This window comes from Hemicordylus capensis, chromosome 2 (assembly GCF_027244095.1).
Source record: "Hemicordylus capensis ecotype Gifberg chromosome 2, rHemCap1.1.pri, whole genome shotgun sequence".
Lineage (NCBI taxonomy): Eukaryota > Metazoa > Chordata > Lepidosauria > Squamata > Cordylidae > Hemicordylus > Hemicordylus capensis.
The window spans coordinates 245120355-245144787 of NC_069658.1; the positions used below are offsets into that span (position 1 = coordinate 245120355).

At 47.4% G+C, this 24433-nt stretch overlaps 2 protein-coding genes across 2 annotated transcripts; both read right to left on the reverse strand.

The window, feature by feature from the left end:
- Positions 1 to 1014: 1014 nt before the first annotated feature.
- Positions 1015 to 12744, reverse strand: LOC128342696 (gastrula zinc finger protein XlCGF67.1-like). Its single transcript, XM_053290436.1, has 2 exons — positions 12617 to 12744; positions 1015 to 3601 (listed from the first exon to the last, which is right to left on the reverse strand). Exons 1-2 carry the CDS (start codon positions 12735 to 12737, stop codon positions 2913 to 2915), a joined length of 810 nt encoding a protein of 269 aa, XP_053146411.1. The 5' UTR covers positions 12738 to 12744; the 3' UTR covers positions 1015 to 2912.
- Positions 12745 to 13946: 1202 nt separating this feature from the next.
- LOC128343917 (zinc finger protein 232-like) lies at positions 13947 to 18783 on the reverse strand. The gene is made up of 4 exons (XM_053293348.1): positions 18710 to 18783; positions 15536 to 16132; positions 15145 to 15262; positions 13947 to 14122 (listed from the first exon to the last, which is right to left on the reverse strand). The coding sequence occupies exons 2-4, from the start codon at positions 15932 to 15934 to the stop codon at positions 13947 to 13949; spliced, it is 693 nt and encodes a 230-aa protein (XP_053149323.1). The 5' UTR covers positions 15935 to 16132; positions 18710 to 18783.
- Between the last annotated feature and the right edge of the window lie 5650 nt (positions 18784 to 24433).

The following is a 24433-nucleotide window of genomic DNA, read 5'->3' on the forward strand; positions in this document are numbered from 1 at the left end:
CGTGTGGTAAAAGCCTTGCTCCACACATCCCCCCAGACAATGGGGGAGGAGTCATCTTCAGCTCTTTGTGATCAGTTTGCCTGTCACTTTGCAGATAAAGTCGCTCGCATCCATGCTGACCTGGACTCCAGAGTTTTGGCAGTTCTGGCAGACATGCCTCTGGTACCATCTGGTCCCATTGTGTTGGATTCTTTTCGGTTGGTGCGGCCTGAGGATGTGGACCAGATCCTGGGCAGTGTGCGGGCGACTTCGTGCGCTCTTGACCCTTGCCCTTCATGGCTAATAAAAGCTGCCAGGGAGGGGACAGGCAGATGGCTGGAGGTGATCGTTAATGCTTCGTTAAGGGAGGGCAGGATGCCATCGTGCCTTAAGGAGGCGGTGGTAAGACCTCTATTAAAAAAGCCCTCCCTTGATCCCTCCAACCTGGACAACTATAGACCTGTGTCTAACCTTCCCTTCTTGGGCAAGGTGATAGAGCGTGTGGTGGCGTCCCAGCTGCAGAGGGTCTTGGATGATACGGATTATCTGGACCCTTTTCAATCTGGCTTCCGCCGTATGGGACTGAGACTGCCTTGGTTGCTCTAGTGGATGACCTACGCCGGGAACTAGACAGGGGGAGTGCGTCCCTGTTGGTTCTGCTGGACCTCTCAGCGGCTTTCGATACCATCGACCATGGTATCCTTCTGGGCTGCCTCTCGAGTATGGGAATCGGAGGCACTGCGTTGCAGTGGTTCCGGTCCTTTCTTGGGGGGAGGGTCCAGAAGGTGGTGCTGGGGGACTACTGCTCGGCCCCGTGGCCGTTGGCCTGTGGGGTCCCGCAGGGATCGGTCTTGTCCCCCATGCTGTTTAACAACTACATGAAGCCGCTGGGAGAGGTCATCCGGGGATTTGGACTGAGTTGTCAGCAATATGCGGATGACACTCAGCTCTATCTCTCCTTGTCATCTGATCCTAGGGAGGCAGTGGATGTCCTGAATCGGGGGCTGGAGGCCGTGATGGGGTGGATGTGGGCTAACAAACTGAAATTGAATCCGGATAAGATGGAGGTACTGTTGGTCAGTAGGAGAGCCAATTGGGATGAGGAGATTTTACCGGTTCTGGATGGGGTTGCACTCCCCTTGAAGGAACAAGTACGCAGCTACTGGACCTGGCTCTGCTTTTGGAAGCTCAGGTGGAGGTGGTGGCCAGGGGTGCCTTTGCACGGCTTCGGTTAGTGCACCAGCTGCGTCCCTTTCTCGAGAAGGCAGATCTGGCCACAGTTAGCCACGCCTTAGTCACATCGCGGCTGGATTACTGTAACGCACTCTACGTGGGGCTGCCCTTGAAGAATATCCGGAAACTGCAGCTAGTGCAAAACGCGGCAGCGAGGTGCTATCTGGAGCTGCCTGTTGGGAGCACATCACCCCCATTCTGAAAGAGTTGCACTGGCTACCGGTTCGTTTCTGGGTCCAATTCAAGGTGCTGGTTTTGACCTTTAAAGCCTTAATGGTTAGGGCCCGGGGTATTTGAGGGACCGCCTGCTCCCGAAGGTTGCTGCCCGCTTGACGAGGATATCTGAGGGGGCCCTGCTCCGGGTGCCGACAATGAGAGAGGCCCAGCTGTCGTGCACTCGGGACAAGGCCTTCTCTGTTGCTGCTCCCAGACTCTGAAATGCTCCCCCAGTGGCCATCCGCTCCTCAGACTCCATCACGGCTTTTAGAAAGCTTGTTAAAACTTGTCTTTTTACCCAGGCTTTTACATAATCGTTTTACTGCTGCTTCTGTGTGTTTTTACTTGTATTGTTTTTATGCCTGGTTTTTATGTTTTTATATTTTTAGCTTGATGTTTTTTATTGTCTTTTTATTTTATGTTTTTAACTTTTGTAAACTACCTTGGGGTTGTCTTTTAACAAAACGTAGTATAGAAATGCAACAATAAATAAATAAATAAATAAATAAATAAATAAATAAATAAATAAATAAATAAATGTACATTTCTGTTGGAACAACAGAAGACTTTGATACATTCCCCTTCCTTCTCAGCCTCTTTCCCCTGTGGATTCAGGTTTCCTTTACAGCACCCTGAGCAGTTTCCCTGTTAATCCAGCCTAATTATCACAGAATACTTTGCTACAATCTGAGCATTGATCAGTTTCCTTGTTACGCAAATGGCCTTTGCTCCAAAAATATTAGCTGGCACCCAGACTCAGGCACTGTGTGCACATCAACTGGCCCTATCCACCCACAGCACAGTACCTCCAGTTGTTGGTGTCTATCTTGTTTCTTTTTAGATTGTGAGCCCTTTGGGGACAGGGAGCCATCTTATTTATTTATTATTTCTCTGTGTAAACCACCCTGAGCCATTTTTGGAAGGGCAGTATAGAAATCAAATCAATCAATCAATCAATCAATATCATCACTGTATGCACACATTCCCAGGCTAAGTGATGTTTCTGCGTCACTCTCTCCTTCCCTCAGAAGCTGCCTCTGTGTCCCAAACACACGTCCCCATGGGTCACACGGCCCTCAGGGATGTGCTTTCACAAGCTACAGAAAGCTATCCCCAGGAAAGCAGGTGGCCAGAAAACTCTCCTCCTGTTTAACATGTGTGTTGGTGTAATATTCTGCATGTCAACCATTGGCTGCAGTGTATCTGTCCATAGCAAAAAGCAAGCTTCGTGTATCAGGCTGCTCTCCGTGTTTCCATAAAAGAATCTATGCTGGCAGTTCCATGCAGATGGCAACTAATTAAAAAGGGCCCAGGGCCGTGCAAATGCTTTCCAACGTACAGAAAAGCAAGATACTCAGAGCAGGCATCGTCTGATTTCCTAACTGCACTGTGGTGCTCAGATAGTAATCTTGCATTCTCCAGGATTTCTTGATGTAAAATTGGGTGACGTGCTGCAAACAAACTTCTTTCCAAACAAGCAGCAGTTATGAGGCGCCTTCTCCACTGTGTGTTCTCTCATGTTCCTCCAAGCCCAACAGATCAGTAAAGCTCTCGTGACAGTGTGAGCATTTAGAAGTCCGCTTCTCCCAATATGTTCTTTGATGTTCCATCGGGATCGTTCTCTGGCAGGACGAGTGTTCATTCTCTACTCGGTGGATTCTTTTGTGTCTAGGAAGGCTTTCATTGTGTCTGAAACTTTTACCACACACGACACATTTGTACAGTTTCTCCCCTCTGTGGATTCTTTGATGGCTAATATGGCTTTTCCTGAGTCGGAACCTTTGCCCACAGTCCGGGCATCCAAACGGTCTTTCCCCTGTGTGAATACTTTGATGGACCATAAGGCTTCCCCTGCGGCTGAATCTTTGGGCACACACTGGGCATTCATATGGTTTCTCAGCTGTGTGGGTCATTCTGTGTCTAATAAGGTGGGACCTGTCCTTAAATGCTCGTCCACATTCCAAGCATTCATATGGTTTTCCCCCTGTGTGGATTCTTAGATGTTTAGTAAGGCCAGAGCGATGAGTGCAGCTTTCCCCACACACTGGGCATATATACGATTTTGTGCCTAAGCAAATCCTCTGGGGTGAACTAACAGCCGGCTTCTCATGCAGGGCTCCTCCGGGTATTGCATGTGGTTCCTCTTTGTTTTCACTCTCCGGCACAGTACCTGCTGGAATAGAGAGCGAGAAACTGGATAAGAGCTCAAGGGAGAGCTGGTCTTGTGGTAGCAAGCATGAATTGTCCCCTTGGCTAAGCAGGGCCCACTCTGTTTTGAACTTGGATGGGAGAATACATGTGAACACTAAGACATTCCCCTTAGGGAATGGGGCCGCTCTGGGAAGAGCACCTGCATGCTTGCATGAAGAAGGTTCCCCTCCCTGGCAGCATCTCTAAGATAGGACTGAGGGAGATTCCTGCCTGACACCTTGGAGAAGCCACTGCCAGCCTGTTCAGACAATACTGAGCGAGATGGACCTATGGTCTGACTCAGTAGAAGGCAGCTTTCTATTTTGCTAAAAATCAAATAAACCCATTCTATGCAATCGGCAATGAAACCAGCCTCTCTCCGACTCCAGGTGGAGCTGGGATTCACCCCATCAGAAACTATGGAGAGCTGCTGCCTGTCAGTGTTGACCATCCAAAGCTCGATGGATCAAGAGCACCGTTTCCTCTAAGGTGCTTCCGTGCACATGAGCACCCCCTCCAAGGACAGCTACCTTTAAGAGCCACTCAATGCTCTCTCCCACCACCTTTCCCCATCGGTCCTTGCTTGCCTGGCTGGCTCCATATGCCTTCAAGCCACCTGAATGCAGCTCTTGTGCCTTGCATGCAGAAGGCCGCAGATTCAAACCCCACCGCCTCCAGTTATGTGAAGACCTGGGGCATGTGTCCTTGGAGAGCTGCTGCTGCCAGTCAGAGTAGCCTATACTTGTCTACATCAGGAATTTTCATCCAGGAGTACGCCAACCCCTGGGGTTATTTTAAAGCTTTTTGGGGGTATGCATAGCCTTCTTGTCTCCTTGACTCACTGGCATGCTGCGTCGTTGGCTCCTGATTGAAAAACCTGTCTTGCAAGCTGAAAGGACTCCTCTTCAGGAAGAGGGGAGGAGTGTCAGGCAGCATCATTCCCTCTGCCCCTCCTTGTGGCTGGCTGGTTAGGTGCTCAGATTCAGCCACACCTCCCTCAGCCTGACAGAGAAGGAAATGCTGTTGCTGAGCATCAGCTGTGATTTCCCAGACTGCTGAACCTGTCAGTCATCCTCTACCATAAAAGCCTTGGGCGTGCGGCCGTGCCACCCATGTCTTTTTCGCCCGGTCTGGGCATGCGCGGAGCGCATGCCCAGATTGGGCAAAAAAGATACGGCCGCCCAGAGACGGGCGGCCATGTTGGACCAGGCGGTGGCCGCGGCGGAGCGACTGGCTCTGATGGCGGCCACCGCCGTTACGGCGAGAGGGCCGGGAGGAGCAGAAGCGGCGGGCCAAGGAGAAGCGGCCGCCGCCAACGGCAAGAGGAGAGTGCAGCCGAGGCAGCGGCAGAGCCGCGGCCTCGGCCAAAGGTAGCGGTGGCCGCGGCGGGGCGACTGGCCCCGATGGCGGCGGCCGCGACACCAGCGAGAGTGCGGGTGAGGCGGTGGCGGGGCGACTAGCCCCGATTGCGGCCGCGGCCTCAGCAAGAGGTGGCGGTAGCCGTGGTGGCCGAACAGGAAAGGACCCGCTTGCGGCTGCACTCGGGGGGCGGGGCCGTAAATAAATCTCTTTTCCCCTTAAGGCTAGCGCCCGTTATTACAACGGGCTAAAAATTACTAGTAAGAACATAAGAACATAAGAACAGCTCTGCTGGATCAGGCCCAAGGCCCATCTAGTCCAGCATCCTGTTCGCACAGTGGCCCATCAGTCAGGCTGAGCGAGGGAAGGGCTGAGCCTGAACACTTAGCCAGCCGGTCATCAGGAGGGGGTCCGAGGCTATTTATTCATTAGATTTATATACCATAGTGCCCAATCCAAATGACTCTGGGTGGCTTACATCATTAAACACAAAATAAATAACCCATTTAAAAAAATAATAAGAAAGGAAATAGCCACTAAAGACAAAACTTTAAAAAATGTGTTTTTAAGGCCCTTTAAAAACAAAACAAACAAACAAACTAGCTGGCCCTGCATAGAACATGCACGCTACGACTGTATTGCTCTCCTTAAAGTCCCACCACAGCCCCTGCTTTATTGCTCACTGTCACAGTGACCACAGTGAATAGGCATAACATGGTTTGGAGCCCTGGCTACAGGGTTCCAGAATGTGAGAGGAGGGAAGAAGTCGCCGTGCGGAGTTAGGATTCATTTGCTTGTTCTGCGAATTCTAGGGCAGTTTCAAAGCTTGTATTTTGTTTCCCACCAGCTTTGGCAGGGATTGCTCCAAGGGGCGGGGGAAGGACTCACACTTCTTGGGTTTTTTGCATGTAAATATGTATGTGGCCCATAGCCAGCCTAAACACTGGGCGGGGGGGCTGCCAAAAAGGTAGGGGGTCAGCTTATCTGGCCCCCATCAGTCCTAGTGCAAGCAGCAGTCAGTTATTTTTTAAATGTTTCTAAAAAAAAAGAGGGCAGAGAGCAGGGGGCAGGCCCACCCTATCACCCTGACTCTGGATAGAGCTCTATATAGAGATCTATGTAAATGTACATACATACATACATGCATACATACATGATCTCCAACTGGCTATTGTCAGAGAGAGCGTGACTCTGCTGATCCTTTTGGATCTCTCTGCGGCTTTGGATACCATCATCCATGGTATCCTTCTGGACCGCCTGAGGGAGGTGGGATTGGGTGGCAATGTTTTACAGTGGTTCTACGCCTACCTCTCTGGTAGATTCCAGATGGTGTCTCTCGGAGACTGTTATTCTGCAAAGCGAGAACTAAAGTGTGGAGTTCCACAAGGCTCCATACTGCCTCCAATGCTTTTTAACATCTAAATGAAACTGCTGGGAGAGATCATCAGGAGATTTGGTGCTGGGTGTTATCAATATGCGGATGCCACCCAGATCTACTTCTCCATGTTGACCTCATCAGGAAATGGCATATCTTCCCTAAATGCCTGTCTGGAGGCATTAATGGGCTGGATGAGGGATAACAAACTAAAGTTGAATCCAAATAAGACCGAGTATAAAATCAGGCAGTATAAAAACATGATAGATAAATACATACATACATAGTACCTGAGCTGAAGCTTTGAGAAATAAGAGGTATACTTGTTTTAAAAAGTTTAAAACTACTACTACTACTACTACTGATATTTATATACCGCTCTTCAACCAAAGTTCACAAAGTGGTTTACATATAAAAAATAAATAATACATAAATAAGATGGTCCCCTGTCCCCCAAAGGGCTCACAATTTTAAAAGAAACATAAGGCAGATACCAGCAACAGCCACTGGAGGGATGCTGTGCTGGGGTGGGATAGGGCCAGCCTCTCTCCTCCTGCTAAACTCTTCTAGATGGACTCAATGCAACTTTGACAGACAGGGAAGAAGCTTTTGGAGAAAGAGTCCAAAGCCTGCATTTCAGACACAACCCCACGTAGGAAAGCCTTAACACCACCAATTTAGATGGTCATTCGGAGTATTCAGGGGGGTGGAGCCAACATGGCCGACGGATAGTTTGATTCCTCTCAGCTCCTCCAGTTCTTTGTCTTTTTTCCCTGTAGAGGCCTCTCTTTCTGGATTATTCTTTGCTATTTTATTATTTTATATTTTTTATTCTACTCTTTATCACCTGGGAGATTATTTTTAGCCCTCCAGGATGGGCAGAAGGAATTGCACAGGAGCTGGTCTCCCTGCCTCAGTCCCAGCGTCAAAGAGACGCACCAAGCAGCTGAAGTTGGACTCTTTTTTGCCTTCGGTGAGTGCCTCGACTCCTATTTCACTACAAAACAGATTTGCCCCGTTAGAGGATATTTGTGCCTTCACAGAAGCTGTTGCTGGGGATGATTTTGTCGAACCCCCCCCCCCCGAATGGCTCTTCACAGGAGACGCAGCGTAGCATTGATCAAAACGTTCTTCTATCTCAATTCTGCAATTTAACTGCAGATACGCTGCAATATATTCTACAAACATTAAAGAGACTGGAATCTAAAACAAGTGAGATCATGAAGCTTGTTTTAACCCAAAGCCAGTCTTGCTCCTGTTTCCATCGTGAAGGCAATACTAAAACAAAGATAGACTCACCGGTTAATGGGCTATCGGTTAATGGGCTATTAAATCGTATATCGTTCCCTGCACCTGACAACAAAGCTAACCTCAGACTTCAACCTAATTGTGTTATGCTCTCTGTTCCACGTCAGTCATGCAACCGTTATAATTGGATCCACAAATCTGCTATTCTTCGCTCATTAAGCTCCTTAACTGCCCGTTCTATCTCAAGCTATGACCTTATTAAATATGAACATTTACCAGATATGAATCATAATCAGAGAATTCTACTCACATTCAGGAATTCCAGTTTCCCAGAGTTACTTCTTCGATCAAGAGAGTATCTAGCCAGATTCAATATTTCAACCCAGAGATGTTTTGTAAATGCAACTGTTAAACCTCTAGCTATGAGGGAGATAAATCCGCCACTCTCTGCGCCTCACCCTCGGCCTCGCAGCCTTGAGAGAACTAAGCTAAGCAGTAAAACATCCAGGCCCAAGACAACATCGCATTCCATACCTCAAGGTCAGCATCCCTGTGTACTTTCAATTAAGACTCCCTCCCAAGAGAAAGGAGCTGAGGCAGAAACTTTAAACTCTTATGCTGCTCCAAAGTTTACTTCTGCATTACAGGACTATGCTGATATACTTCCCCTACCGGATACTATAAAGTCCTTGCTTGAGGTAGCCGACGATTTGGCTGAACTGAGTAAACAAAGTCAAGCTGCTTCTCTCTGCATAGCTGGGAATTCCTCTCCTGTTAACCATCTATCTGCTGACGTTCCAGTGGATGTGGATACGTTGAAATTGGTACACATGGCATTACAAGAAAATGGCCAAATTGAGGAAGACCATTGGGCGGGCTTGGCAAACGACCCCCATTTCTGTTCAATTTTTTCCTTGCTAGATTCTAAACAGCACTCTTCTCCTGCTAAAGCTTTAAAAAAGACTGGTGCTAGGCCTCTCCCGGATGACAACGATAATGGTCCCTCATTTCCAACTTACAAGGATGCTACCGCTAATGCTGTTGATACTGCAAGTGCCTCACCTTCCCCTTCTTCTGCTACTCCAAGAACTACAGAAGACCCTATTGTTCTCTCCTCTGATGATGACACAAGCCTGATTTGCATTTCAACTACTCCATCTCCTCAAGATGATCCTACCTCTACTTCCAGATTATCTGCACCAACCAATATCCCCAACTGCTCTTTGTTGCCAGAACCCCTGGCCACTGATGCCACTCTATGTGAACCTGAAACTAACTCTACTCCCATGGCTACCCAGATTCCAACTGATTGACTTTTGGCTGGGCCAGAACAGATATCGATCTTAGCCTGGAATGTCGGCGGTTGGAATAGCAAACGTCGTGACCCGGACTTTTCAACTTTTGTTTCCCACTTTGACATTTTGATGATCCAAGAAACTTGGCTAACAGGAGATCTTTTTCTCCCTGGTTATACACCTTTTCTACTAGCTGCCAAGGCTGAGGGGGGCAGGGGTAGACCGAAGGGTGGTCTTGCGGTCCTTGTATCTACATCTCTGCAATGCAAATTGACTTACCTTGGCTCCCTTGACCCTTATGCATTAGCTGTTCTACTTACTTCTGGGGTTTTCAATTTAGTGCTGATAAACATCTATATCCCACCTTTAGGTTCACACTCTTGTGTTAGGTGGATATGGCTAAATTTAGAAGCATTTATTACTGATATCCAGATCTCACAGCATAATTCACACTATGTACTGGCGGGAGACTTCAATGCTCATACTGGTTTGGATGATCAAACTCTTTATTCCAAATTTCACTGTTACCCTCCAACTGTAGAACCTCCATTCCCTTTAATCGTTAGACGCTCTAAAGACTCTAGAGCTAATGCTTCAGGTTTAACCTTACTTCAGTCATTTAATAAGTTGGATTTGCACTGTCTTAATGGAGCGGTTCACACTGATTTTCCCGCAGAGTTTACTCACTGGGCGGGAGCTAGACCTTCCTTAATTGACTATGTGGCTATTTCTCGTGGTTTGGCCTCAGCTGTTAGGAACTTTCAAGTTGTTAATCGACCAGAGAGCGATCATTTCCCCCTGCTTCTGAATATTGGTTGGAAAGGCCTTGTTAGGTTAGACTGCAAACAAAATCTTTGCAGGAATGATGGACCTATACACCAGCGAGTGAGATGGTCTCCTTTCTTGCTTAACCAAGTAAGCTTGTTCCTAAATTCTCAGGATGCCATCTCTCTGCGAGAAGCCCTAGTTGGGAAAGGATTACAGATTTCCTCTCCAGCTATCTTAGATCTTTATGCTAGCCTAATTAGTCTCCTTTCACCCATGCTCACCAACTCCTGCCCACCAGCTAGTCAGCGCCATAAAACCCCCTCCCGTCCATGGTTTGATTCTGAGTGTCGCGCTGCCAAGAGGGCCCTCATTCAGGCCTTTAAATCCCATGCTGAAGGTACCTCTGTATACAGTTCGCAGGATTTACTTAATCTGAGACATCAATATAAGAAATTGTTGAAATCTAAGAAATTTCAATTTACTAAAGAAAAATGGTCTGAACTAATTGATGCAGCTAAATCAAAGAATCAAACAAGGTTTTGGCGACTGATCTCTTCTCCTCACGTGAGAGCTCCCTCCTCGCCGACCTTTATTGTTCCCGCAGAATCATGGGAGCGTCATTTCCACAAACTCTACAGTCAAACTGATCCTACAGAAGCTAAGCTAGAATTAAATACCTCTGACCTTTCCTATTGGAACCCAGTTACATGCTCAGAAATTGAGGCCCTTGTCAAACAAACTAAACCCGGTAAAGCTCCCGGGATCGACCGCATCATTATTGAGATTATATGCACTAACTTAGAATGGTGGGCCCCTGTTCTTTCGTCATTATTCTCATTTATCGATAAGACTGCGAAAATTCCTCAGGATTGGGGGGTTGCTTTAATTATCCCTATTTATAAAAAAGGAAGCAGACAAGATCCCGCAAATTACCGCCCAATTAGCCTCTTGAGCATTATCTCTAAATTATATGCGAAACATCTCCTGATAAAACTGACTGACTGGATTGATGCCTATAACATCCTGGCTCCTGAACAAGCCGGATTTCGTGAAGGCCGATCGACCATTGAGCAGGCCTTTATACTCCAACATCTGGCTGAGAAATATACTTGTAAACCTGGCTCTGCCCTCTATGCGGCATTTATTGACTTAAAATCTGCCTTTGATTCCATCTCTAGGGGCCGCCTTTGGGCTAAGTTGAGGGATTTATCCATAGATATGCGTCTCCTATTACTAATTTTTAAGCTACATGAAAATACATCCTTAAGAGTTCGTTGTAGTGCACGGGGTCACTTATCTGCTGAAATCCCCACACATAGAGGAGTCAGACAAGGGTGTATTTTAGCCCCTTTTTTGTTTAACATCTATATTAACTCCATAGTAACGCATATGAATGCTCCTTCTATTCATCCGCCCAAACTGGCACATAAACATATATCAATTCTGCTGTATGCCGATGACATGGTTCTCCTGTCACTGACTCCAGTCGGCCTAAGGCGGGCACTTGCATCACTTAGCTCTTTTTGTGCAGAGGAGGCCATTGAGGTAAACTACCAGAAAACTAAAGTACTGGTATTTGCCAAACGCCCCAAGCCCCATGTATGGAAAATAAATGGCCAATTAATTGAACAAGTTAAAATATTTAAATACCTTGGCATAGTCTTCCATGCTTCGGGAGGCCGTCAGGCCCACCTCAACTATACCATACAGAAAGCCCAGCTTTCGGCCAACTTAATTAGATCTTTTTATTTCACGAAGGGCGCTGCATATATACCTGCTGCTATTAAACTCTTTGCAGCTAAAGTACACCCACAGCTTACATATGGTGCACAATTGGGCCCTTTCTGTCATTTTTCACCTCTGGAGGCCATACAGACAAAATTTCTTAGATCCATCTTCCAGGTCCCAAATAGTGTCTCAAATGCCGCTATTAGACGGGAGGCAGGCCTTTATACTTTGGAATCGGTTTATTGGAAATGTATTTTCCTATTCTGGTTAAAATTGAAGTTCTCACAAGTGGGATTAGTCCCTCTTATTATGACCGACTCCTTTGATTCGAGATGGAAACGGTCGCTTAAAATAAAATCTCAACTTTATGGGATCCCACTTGAAGAACTTGTTAGGATAGGATCTATTACAGCTACGAAGGTTATTAAACAGCGAATAATTGATACTGACCTACAGGTTGAAGCCTCCAAAATATCTAGAGGTTTGTATATAGGTAACCAGCTCTACAATCTTAAGCCTGCTGATTACCTAAGTAACATAACCTTTCCTAAATTTAGGCGTGCCTTGACACTTGCACGTCTTAATGTTCTTCCAACATCTGTGCTTAAGGGAAGGTTCAAGGGGATTCCTTATGTTTTGCGCCTCTGCCCTTGTGGCTCAGGTGCTATTGAGTCGACTGCACATTTTATTCTTTACTGTGACCTCTACAGGGATGCCCGTTTAGATTTTATCTCACCCTTGTTGAAGTCTTTTCCTGGCCGCTCAGATGACTTTTATCTTGATTTATTACTGACTAAATTTGATAGTATGAGTACTAACTCTGTGGCCAAGTTTTGCTACGTTGCACGTAAGTTGCGTACTACTATTTTATGATGTTTTATTCTCTTTTTCCTTTTTGCTTGTGTTTGTTCTGGTCATTGATCGAAATAAAGCTTCTGATTCTGATTCTGAGTATTCAAAGAATTTCACAACCATCGTGCTGTAATCTTGACCACAACCCGGTGAGTTGCACTGGTTAGTCTCCCCATGTTGCAGCGGGGGGGGGGCGGGCATTGAGGGGAGCACATTGCCCAAGGCAAGCCTCACTAACAACCATTAATAGCAACCATTTTTTAATACATAAAAAGCTGCTTGGCCAGAAGGTGATGAAGCAAGGTACAAAAATAGTGCAAAAATTAGTATTTCAAAATGGATTCTATCAACCTAGAGAAGGAGGGAGCCTTACCTAAAGAGGCCATGATCCCCCAGGTCTCCTCCATGACTTCCCTGTGCAGGGCCTTTTGGTCTGGATCCAGCAGAGCCCACTCCTCTTCGGAGAAATGCACCACAACCTCCGCAAAGGGCATCAGAGCCTTAAAGAAAAAGATACTCTATTCTCTAGGGATGTGCACAAAAAATTATCGGCACCGGCGGGGGTAGGGCTTTAAGGGCGAGGGAGAGTGTACTCACACACACACCCCGCCGCGTTTCCCCCGCCGGCGCTCTCCGAATTTTAAGCCCCTCGGGGCAGCAGCATTCCTCCCTGCCGCCCTGTTCCCCCCGTCAGCCGGAAGTGGCCGGAAGTCCCGAGCGCGTGTGCACCCGGGCGCACGCGTGCTCGGGACTTCCGGCCACTTCCGGCCAACGGGGGGAACGGGGCGGCAGGGAGGAACGCTGCCGTCCCGAGGGGCTTAAAATTCGGAGAGCGCCGGCGGGGGAAACGCGGCGGGGTGTGTGTGTGAGTACACTCTCCCTCGCCCTTAAAGCCCTACCCCTGCCGGCGCCGAATCCGCCCCCACACCCGAAACGTTTCGGCGGCCTTTTCAATGGCCGCCGAAACGTTTCGGGCACAAGCCTACTATCCTCCTCTGCAAAGTGTAGCACTTCCCATTGCTTTCCCCATAGAGATCTCTCTTAAAGCACCCTCCTAGCACTCGGAGAAAAACAGTAATGTGCAGAGGACAGGACAGTGGGAAATGGCTCTCCCATTGCAGGTTTTTGGCCAAAGGGGCTCCCACTTGAAAAACAGGGAGGATCACCAGTGTATAGACAATTTCTGCAGATCTGCAGAATCCTGCAGATCTGGGGCTAGAACTCCCATCATCCCTGATGATTGACCACTATGGCTGGGGACGATGGGAGTTGTAGTCCAACGACAGGTGGAGGGCCGGAGTTGTGCAGCCCTGCATTAGACGGACCAAGGGGCCAAGCTGATATAAAGAAGCATCCTTTCTACCTGTTAGAATGGATTTCTCGGGGTTGCTGCCCTGAGTCTTTGGAATGCATTCCCTGCAGAAATCAGAGCCTCCCCATCTCTTGACAGCTTTTAAAGGGCTGTGAAGACACATTTATTCCTCCAGGCTTTTAAATGGATTTACAGAATCTGGCATGTTTTTTAATTGTTTTAATGTTTAAATTCTTGTTTTAATTTATGTTATTTTACTGTAAACTGCCCAGAGACACGAGTTTGGGGTGGGATATAAATCTGCTAAATAAATAAATAAGAGGTGGTAGGTTGAGGACCCTCCTGGAAAACCTCCAGAAGTGGCATTCACAGCCATCCCAGCTGACAGATTTCACTGACGGAAAGAGAGAGCCAGGCATCCATTCAGATCCAGACAATCACCTGGCCTCGTGCTACCCATCTCCACCCATGAACCCTCCGCTACCTGATCAGGCTGTGCAGAAGTAGTTTCCACCCTAGGATCAAGAAGAAATGAGCTGCCATCCATCACAGATGTAATTCCACAAGCTGAGCAGGAGAGAACGATAGTGGGAAGGTGCTTTATTCCTTGTACATAGTTTCACTTTTATTTGTTCCTTGTGTGTGACCCAATCCAAGTTAACAGCCCTGGGAGTTTACAAGTAAGTTTTACGTTGATGGAAACAGCATGGGGAACAAAGCCGAACTTGTTGGCTTATTCGCAGGGCTGGTTTCCATTGTATAAAGTCAACTGTTGAAGGCTTAAGGCAAGCAAATGAGGCCTTGTGAGTTGAGCCCACAGTCAACATGGAGACAGAATAACATTTTTACATTATGGGAGAGGTTGTAGCAAACATGTCTCACAAAGCGATGCAGGATGCACATCCAAGAAGGGCAAGGATTTTTAGACCCTTTAGCTACAGAAGTAAGAAAGCAAGAGCAGGTCAAGGCGATTAAATTAGGGAAAGAAAAAAATAATCTATTTGCACTTTAAATGATTTAAGAGTTAGACCTCCAGCTCTCCAAAGGAACAGAATGCCCTGCTTCTCAAGACCCTAATCCAATTGTTCAGGTTAGGATGGAATCTTGAATCTTGCAGTTTTAACTTTCGTGGTACTTTCGTTGAACGAGCTATCAGGGAGCACTTCACACAAAATTCAGGTTTTTCACTGCACGTTAAAGTGTCGCTCGATTTGTATCCGGGGTTAAAAAAAAATCCACTTTTTGCTTCGGGTTTTTTGGGACAACTTCAAGTTCGCAGTAAAGCCTGCTGTCTGGGAAAGCTCTTGGGGATGCCAGGGATTGAATCTGGGGCCTTCTGCATGCCAAACAGATGCTCTACTACAGAGTGGCAGCCCTGCCTGTCAGTAAGGCACACCAGCTGGGAAACACTGATTTAGTATGTTGTGACATGGATGTCTTTTAATACTCTGCTGAATCTGGAGAGTTGCTTCATTTCCCTCCCACCCACCCCAAGTGCTCCCTTCTTTGATCTCCTGGTTGCTAAATAAATTAAAGTGCATCCCCAAGAGAGGAAGAGAAGAGGGAAAATACACCCTATTCATCCTTACCCAGCAAGCTGGCACATCCCTCCCCTTCCTGTACAATCCATCTGAACAGCGGCTTCCGACTGGTGTCTGACAAAACCTTCTTTCCCTTAGGAAAACCAGGGACCCCTTCCAACTGCACCTGAAACAGAAGTAGGGATCACAGGAGAAGAAAGTATGGGAAGAGGGATTAGATAAGAAGTGGTATTGCAAAGGCCTGGTGGGTTGGGAGGTCTCTTCCTTGGATGAGTTATAGAAAAAGCTGGAAAACCGGTGGGCATTTCTCAGATAGAGGGGTTAGAAAAGGAACAATACAAACAAAAGAACTGGGGTGGGGGCTAGTATGGTGCCCTCCTTGCATGATCTCCATCAAAGGAGTCATCCCCTTGGAACTATCAGGAGGAAATACACTCACCTTTTCCTCCTCTGCCTGGCTCAGGAGGAAACCTTCTGCCAGGGCCACTGCCTGGGAACTGGTCTGCGGCCCACATTCCCTGACCCAGCTCTCCATCTCTGGGGGCAAGATGGTCAGGAACTGCTCCAGGATCACCAGGTCCAGGATCTGATGCTTGGTGTGTTGCTTTGGCTTCAGCCACCAATGGCAAAGATCGTGCAGTCGACTACAAAGTTCCCGAGGCCCCTTGGCCTCCTGGTAGCAGAACTGCCTGAAACGCTGGTATGGTACATCTGAGCTAACTGTGTCCTCACCTAAGATCTTCTCCACAGTTATTTCCCAGAATTCACAACTACTCCCCACCTGGGTTGCATCAGGGCCTTTTCTTGCTTCTGGACCCGTTGGGCCTGGCTCTTCCATCCCTAATTTGTGCTCTAAGTCAGCCTTCAACAACAATCTGCTTTCTCTGTTGCCAATTTCCTTCTTAAATCAAGAACTTCCCTAACTGGTGTTTCTTACTACATCTTCATGTTCTCTGAATGAAGGATTGTGCTCTGAAGGCAAGAAGAGCTTTTACAAGGAAAAGCAGACTACTCTGGTACCAGTTAAATCTTCTCCCTGTACAAAAGACAAACACACATTAAAATTCAACGAAAGATTAGAGATGGGGGAAGGATGAGAGGGGAGATTTCTTCACCTGAAGGCCACAGACCAAAGCCTTCAGCCCAGCTAGGGGTTCACATGATAGCACATCCCTGCTCCTGGTCACCCCCTAACAACTCTTCTTTCTATCCACACTTCCTTGCTCTCCGCTCCCTTGTGTCTCTACTTCACTTCCTTTCCCTCCCCAAAGGTCCTAGCCAAGTTCAAGTCATATATTCAATCTGCTGAAGAATAAAGCCAACATTTCAGACAAAAACACACCATATATTCCCTTTATAATTTTACATCAGAAACAAAGAAAAAAGTATATTTCTCCTCACTATCTAACACTCAGGGATGTACTGCCCTTGTACATGGAAGTTCGTTTCCTAACTCCCAGAGCTCAGTAGTGCCCACTGAAAGAAACAGACCTCCTCCAGTGCCCAGCCACTGCTTCCAAGAAGCCCACAACCTTGTCCCCTCTTAGGCCCATCATTCTGTGCTCAAAGAAAAAGACCTCAAACTAATTGCAAAAGAAAGAAATGTGGGGTTTTGTGCTCAAGAAAGTATCCCGAGGAACATATCAAAAATCTACCAAAACCTGATTGGGGCATTTTGGGGCACATGGCAGCTAGAAGGAATACACTTGCAAAGATCGGCGGCGGTGGCAATACAGGAGGCGGGCTCATGGCGGCGGGAGCAGTCTGGGCGCTACTGAGTACGTGTATATCAGGGGCGTAACTACTATTAGGCAAGGGGAGGCAGCTGCCTGGGGGCCCCTACGCCTTGAGGGGCCCCCCAGAGGCAAGTCACATGACTATATATTGTGAAGTGTGTGTGTGTGTATCAGCAAGGGGCCCATTTAAAATTTTTGTCTCTGGGCCCACTCCAGCCTTGTTACACCCCAGGTGTACATATATGTAGAGACTGACTAAATTGGTTTGACAAGACTCTGGTTTGAATCCACCCTAAGCGAGCTCCTAGCTTTCCCAAGAGGGAAGGAAGGAAGGAAGGAAGGAAGAGGTTCTCTCATCTAGATGCAGTGGAGGGAACCAGGCGCGTAACAATGATAGGGCAAGGGGAGACAGTTGTCTGGGGGCCCCACTGCCTGGAGGGGCACCCCAGAGGCACCTCATGTGACTCCCCATTGCCCCTGCCCAGCCCCAAGGCCCCTCAGCCACTTGCCCTCTTCGCCCTCTCTCCTGCTTGTTCTGCTGGCCGCAATCGAAGCAGCAGGCAAGCTGCCAAGAGCTCCTTTTCTCCCTGCCTCTCAGCTGATCGGCGGGTGGGCGGGGCTTCCACGGAGGCCTCCGTGTAGGCCGCAGTGAAGCCTGAACTCGAGTAGGGCCCAAGCAAGCCAGGAAGGAGGAGGCAGCCAGAGTGTTCTCGGCAGCAGAAGACCCCTTGCTGCCCTGCTTAACCCAGACCAGCATTTGCCAGGCAGAGTGTGAACTCCTTTTTGTGGTTACCTTTCCCGCCCCCACCCCCCCCCCCCTAGATAGGGATCTGCTTGCCATAGGGCTTGGATATGGGCGGGGGGAGGGACCGAGAAGTCTCTGAATATTTATTTTGAAACAGCTTGGAAAATTTGCTGACTTAAAAAAAACTATCTAAAAAGTCCTATAAGTGGCTTGTTTCATGGCAGAAAATTGCAAAAACTTCTGGAACAGTATTTTATTAATTTTATTTATTCATTCATTCATTCATTTATAAATGCACTTATGTTCAAGTTGTTTTGCAACCCAGAAGGTCTGAGTGAGAACTGTGAAGCATGTGTGGTGCTTTTATTTTATTTTTCTTGTGTGTGACCTGCTCCCCAATAACTTGCAGGGACTTCAGGGTAAATCTGGCCAACATGTGAATGCAGCACCTCCATTCCAGAGGAGATGTGTCTTAAAGGGCTTTAAAAGCCTCCTGTGAAAAACCTCCTGCAATCAAACTTGACTGAATTTGTTCAGAATTCTGAGAAAACAAACATAGGCTCACCCTGCATGGTTGAAAGTCTCCTTTGCTAATCTGCAGCGAGGGGCCCATTTTAATAATTCATCTTTCTAGTGTGTTCTAGGCATTAAAAGTAATACAAATGTATAGTACTCAATGTATATCACTATATATTGTGACGTGTGTGTGTGTATTCAGTGAAATGTATTTGCAGGCAGCATACTTATTTTGGAATATCAGACTTAAATCCTTGGGGGCCTGGGGTGTGCGGAAGCCCTGGACTTTGGGGGGGGCATTTTAAAATCTTGTCTCTGGGCCCACTCCAACCTTGCTACGCCCCTGGAGGGAACCCTAGAAAATGCCCCAGCTGAGCAGCCCCCCTTTCCCTCTGGGGTGAAGCTGAGCGGCGGGGACGGGCTCCCCCTCGCTCTGGGTCCCCAGCCTGCAGCACCAGCAGCCGCCTCCCCCCATCTCTTCCTCCAGCCACTGGCCAGGCATTGAGGATATGGGCATCGCTCCTCCTGGCAGGTGGGCGGGATGGCTTGCTTCTTGGCCGCCTCCAGCCACTGCAGTCCCGGGATTCTCCTTCGCCCCAAAGGGTCCGGGACTTACCAGATTCCAGAAGGAGCCACTGAACTTCCAAAGGTTCAAGGCAGAGGAAGATAAGCAGGGAGCGACTGTCTCTCGGCTTCCCTTCTAGGAACCCAAGCTCACTCATTTTAACCCTCGGATGGACTCTCGCCAGAAAGCAGAGAGGAAACTGACCTCTGCAGGCGGCGACCCGCCGGGCTTTTTGAAGGAGGCGGAGGAGCGTAAACATAATGCCACTTTTGCATAACTTGATATATTTCCAATTGTACAGATCGTTTGCGGTGGTTTCGTATTGAAAAGTGGCCAGAGCTATTTTAGATGGGGTGGTATAAACATATAATAAATCAATAAATGCTCTTTTCTATAAGCAATAAAGTGCTCTTTTCTCACACCCAGCAGCAACCAGTTGCCGGACACAGTGGAGAGGGTGTCCACTGGCTGGCTCTCACACCCAATGGCAGCCCAGCCATTGTGTGGCTCCGGACACAGGTTTCCTCTTTCCTTCCATCGTCTCCCTGTCCCTGGAGCAAGTTCCTTGGTGTGTGGTCTCCAAGTGACGGGCTATCCACACTCTAGGCATTTCTAGGGTTTCTCCTCTTTGGGGGGCTCCTCACATTCAAGAAGGTTCCTAGCCAAGCCTCCATGATCAGCTTCTTCTGGCAAAACTTCATATAGTTCAGCTGTTTTTGTTGGTGATAATGGAGGTAATTGCTCTCCACTCGCATTAATCTGCTTATCACCTTTGGGAATAAAGAGAGAAACACAATAAGAGCCCAAAGGAGTGGAAGAGAGCCTCAGATCTGTTGGAAGTGAAGGACTCTTCTGTGCTGTCTCTTGTCTCAGTGACATAGGAGGATGGACTAGTGAGCCAGAGGGCTAGAGGGTCAAGACATTGGTCATCCCTTCTCTACTGCTCTGACACTATCCCTTTGATATGTAGATTGCTAATCTTAGGGACTTCCTTTCTTCCAGCCACTTCCTTCCTCTCTTCCCATCCTTCTACCTTGCTTGCAACATGCAAGCTCCTCTCCCCTGCACCTTGTGTGTAGAGATGCAGAATCCATCTGCATTCAGCTAGATAGATAGATTAGAGACCCTAACTCCTCACTTTCCTATCTAGAATGGCATTCTCTAATAAATACCATTTATATTGATTTGAAACTATGAACTGGCTCCAAGTTACTTTACTCTCAGCATACACGCATGCCTAAGTATGCGTGTATGCTGAGTTTACTCTCAGTTTACTGAGTTTACTCTCATACGCGTGTATGTATGTTTACTCTCAGCATACACGCATGCCTAAGCATCCCCTCCGACCTGCTTCAAAATTGGCCCCTTGGTATACGGAAGATCTATGGGGGCTGAAGCGGCAAGGTAGGCAACTGGAGTGCAAGTGGAGAAAGACTCGACTCAAATCCAACAGATGACGACAGATGACGACATGGAGCACATTTAAAGATCTATGCTCAGGCAATATGTGCGGCAAAGAAGCGGTTCTTTTCTGCCCGTATTGCCTCTGCGAATTCACGTCCAGCGGAGTTGTTCAGGGTTGTGAGGGGACTAGTATCTGCTCCCTCTCCCTTGAACCAGAATTTGGAGGCATCAGTTACCCACTGTGGTGTGTTTAATGAATTTTTCACAGATAAAATCTCTCGGATTCGGGCTGACCTACATGGGGACTCCACAATTAATTTGATGTTTGAACTGGAGGTGTCCGACAACTCCTCTTATACGATTCAACTGGATCAATTTCAGTTTGTAACTCATGATGATGTGGACAAGCTGCTTGGAGCGGTGAGGCCTACCATTTGTCCTCTTGATCCTTGTCCAGCATGGCTTGTTCTATCTAGCAGGGAGGCTGTTGTAGGCGGCCTGGTAGAAATAATAAATGCTTCTCTGAGGGAGGGCGGGATGCCTCCTTGTCTTAAGGAGGCAATTATTAGACCTCTTCTAAAGAAGCCTGCGTTAGATCCCTCAGAGTTGAGCAATTATAGGCCAGTTTCCAATCTCCCATGGCTGGACAAGGTAATTGAGAGGGTGGTGGCCTCTCAGCTCCAGGCGGTCTTGGAGGAAACTGATTATCTAGACCCATTTCAAACTGGCTATGGGGTGGAGACTGCCTTGGTTGGCCTGATGGATGATCTCCAATTGGCAATTGACAGAGGAAGTGTGACTCTGTTGGTCCTCTTGGATCTGTCAGCGGCTTTCGATACTATTGACCATAGTATCTTTCTGGAATGTCTGAGGGGGTTGGGGGTGGGAGGCACTGTTTTACAGTGGTTCCACTCCTACCTCTCGGACAGATTCCAGATGTGTCGATTGGAGATTGTTGCCCTTCAAAATCTGAGCTTAAGTATGGTGTCCCTCAAGGCTCCATGCTCTCTCCAATGCTTTTTAACATCTACATGAAACCGCTGGGAGAGATCATCAGGGGATTTGGAGCTGGGTGTTACCAGTATGCTGATGACACCCAGATCTACTTCTCCATGTCAACTTCTTCAGGAGTTGGCATATCCTCCCTAAATGCCTGCCTGGAAGCAGTAATGGGCTGGATGAGGGAGAATAAACTGAAGCTGAATCCAGATAAGACAGAGGTACTTATTGTGCGGGGTCGGAACTCTAGAGACGATTTTGATCTGCCTGTTCTAGACGGGGTCACACTTCCCCAAAAGGAACAGGTTCGCAGTCTGGGAGTACTGGATCAACGTCTCTCCTTGGTTTCTCAGGTTGAGGCTGTGGCCAGGGGTGCCTTCTATCAGCTCCGGCTGATACACCAGCTGCGCCCGTTTCTTGAGATCAATGACCTCAAAACAGTGGTACATTTGTTGGTAACCTCCAGACTGGACTTCTGTAATGCGCTCTACGTGGGGCTGCCTTTGTACGTAGTCCGGAAACTTCAGTTGGTTCAGAATGCGGCAGCCAGGTTGGTCTCCAGGTCATCTCGGAGAGACCACATTACTTCTTTGTTGATGGAGTTACACTGGCTGCCAATAGGTTTCTGGGCGAAATACAAAGTGCTAGTTATAATTTATAAAGTCCTAAACGGCTTAGGCCCTGGGTATTTAAGAGAGCGTCTTCTTCGCTATGAGCCCCACCGGCCATTGAGGTCACTTGAGGAGGTCCGTCTCCAGTTGCCACCAACTCGATTGGTGGCTACACAGAGACGGGCCTTCTCGGCTGCTGCCCTGAGATTGTGGAATGCGCTCCCTTCTGAGATACGATCCTTCCCACCTCTGGCAATCTTCAGAAAACACATCTCTTCAACCAGGGTTTCTCAGCTTTTAAAAACCTGTTTTTAAATTGTTCTGATTATTTGTTGTTTTATGATGTTTTTAATTGTTAATCATTGTTTTATGCTCTATAATTTTTGTTTTAATTATTAACTGATTTTAATGGTGTTTTAATGTAAACCGCCCTGAGCCTTTTGGAAGGGCGGTATAAAAGTTTTAATAATAAATAAATAAATTCTGCTGTGTTGTGCCTCTGTGCACTCTGCTATAATGGAAAAGGGTTTCTCCTACCAGAGAGAATTCCCAAAAAGATCAGCCACTCCTAAATGATCCTGGAAATTTGGTCAGATGGGGTTTCAGAGGCTACTGGATTCCAGTTGCATCAGATAGGTTCCCAGAGTACAGCCATAGGTAGAGACCAGTAATTTCCAACCTTTCTCATCACAAGCCATACATACATAGGGGTTTGGGGGGGGACGGGACTGGAGAACACTGCTACACAAGATATACTATTTTTTGCAGTGGCAATGGCACTACATAACACTTCTAAGTTTACTTTTCACTTGCTTCTGCCTCTTTAGTCCCATGCAGTCCTAATTCTTATTCATAGCTATGCCTTGTATCCCTCCTGGAGCTGCCTTGCCCTGTAACGCAGCAAGGAGGACACGTCCCTCCCGCTGAAGAAGGGAACAAGTCAACTTCATGATTGAAATGCCCAGTTGTGCAGCAGACTCAGAGCAATTTAGTCCAGCACACCAGCCAGTGTTCAGCAGCACACCTGTTGGGAAATACCGATATAGACAAAAATCTCATTCTCGCTACAGGACCAAACCCCACCTAGACAGCTGGAAGCCTCCTGTGGTTTGCTCTCCTGTACTGCAGCTGTTTATTTATTTATTTGATGTGATTTGATTTCTATACCTCCCTTCCGAAAATGGCTCAGGGCAGTTTACACAGAGAAATAACAAACAAATAAGATGGCTCCCTGTCCCTGAAGGGCTCACAATCTAAAAAGAAACATAAGATAGTCACCAACAACAGTCACTGGAGGTACAGTGAATAAACAGAATCACCATGTTAAAAGGTGCCTCTTTGCCAAGTTAGCAAGTTTAGTTCATTATTAAATTTTAGTTCAAGTTTAGTTCATTATGAAATTTTTCTATTCAGCAATGATGTATTGATCTAGATTTCCAAAAAGGTTCTATCAACCTGAACGAGAAACTAGTACTCCGTTTAGTAATGCTAGAGACAGGTATGGGCCAACTAAAGGAAGAAGGTGCTCCCTTTCCATTCAGCCAGGGATCAAAGGCTCGATCTATTGTTGGAGCTTCTTGCTGCTTTGGGAAGGAATTGGTTGGGCCATAACATCAGCATTCATACCTCCAGAACTGGACTTTGATTAGCACCTTTGTGGCTCCTTCAGTTTAAACTTCACCTTCTGGACTGGACAAAAATCTCTCTTCAGGTTACAATTCCTCATCCCATCAAAACCCTGCAAGCAGATTATTGTGGGCACCAATATACCCACCTGCATCCTTTTTTTTTTTTTTTAAGGTCAAGAAAAGGAGGATGGTACAAAAGCATTGTATTTCGTACCCAGATTCAGGCACAGATGTTGCCAAAACAACTTGTTTTGGGGCTGCAAACAGCACCCCTCTATGTGATTTGGAGCTGGGGGCACACAGCCTCCATTTTGGACACCGGAGCGATGGGCATTTAACTCCCGAAGGGGCCGCGCAGCCCCTTGGGGAGTTAGGTTTTGGCTGCCGCTGCATTCGCAGTGCAGCCAGGGGCAGCTCTTTTCCCTGCCTTAAAGACAGGGAAGAGCCGCTCCTGTCCACGCCCCAAATGCAGCGGACATTTAATTCCCGAAGGGGGGCTGCACAGCCCCCGCTTGGGAGCTAAACCAACAGCCCAGCATCTGACATCAGACTGGGGGGGGGTGTCGGGCCCGCGAGGTACAACTCCTGATTGGGCGTGGCCCAGGTTCTTTGAACCCGTTCACTCAATGGTGGCTCCACACCTGGATATATTATTTAATTTATATACTGCCTGACACCAAAGGATCATGGTGGTTCACAAAGACAATAAAAATAGCTATTAAAACAATTTAAAACATTCAAAAATTACTAAAAGCCAGGCTTTTAAAAAAGCATGTTAAGGGCTCTAAAAGAGGGTGACCACTCCTCTAAATGTCTATAGGGAGTGCATTCCACAACCCTGGAGCAACTACAGAGAAGGTCTACTCCTGAGCAGCCATCAGATGAGCTGGCAGCATTTGGAGACTGACCTCTCTTGATAGCCTTAATGTATAGTGGGGATCATGCAGAAGGCGGGGCTCTCCCAGGTAACTTGGTCCTAAAATGTCTATTATTAAATCTGCATCCAAGGTTTGTCCGTTCACTGGAACAGTCACATGGAATCTAGGACACTAAAGCTACCATTACAATTATCCAACTGGCAACCAGTACCACATCCATACAAACCAATTGTGTTCAAAGGGGCTTTCAGGTTA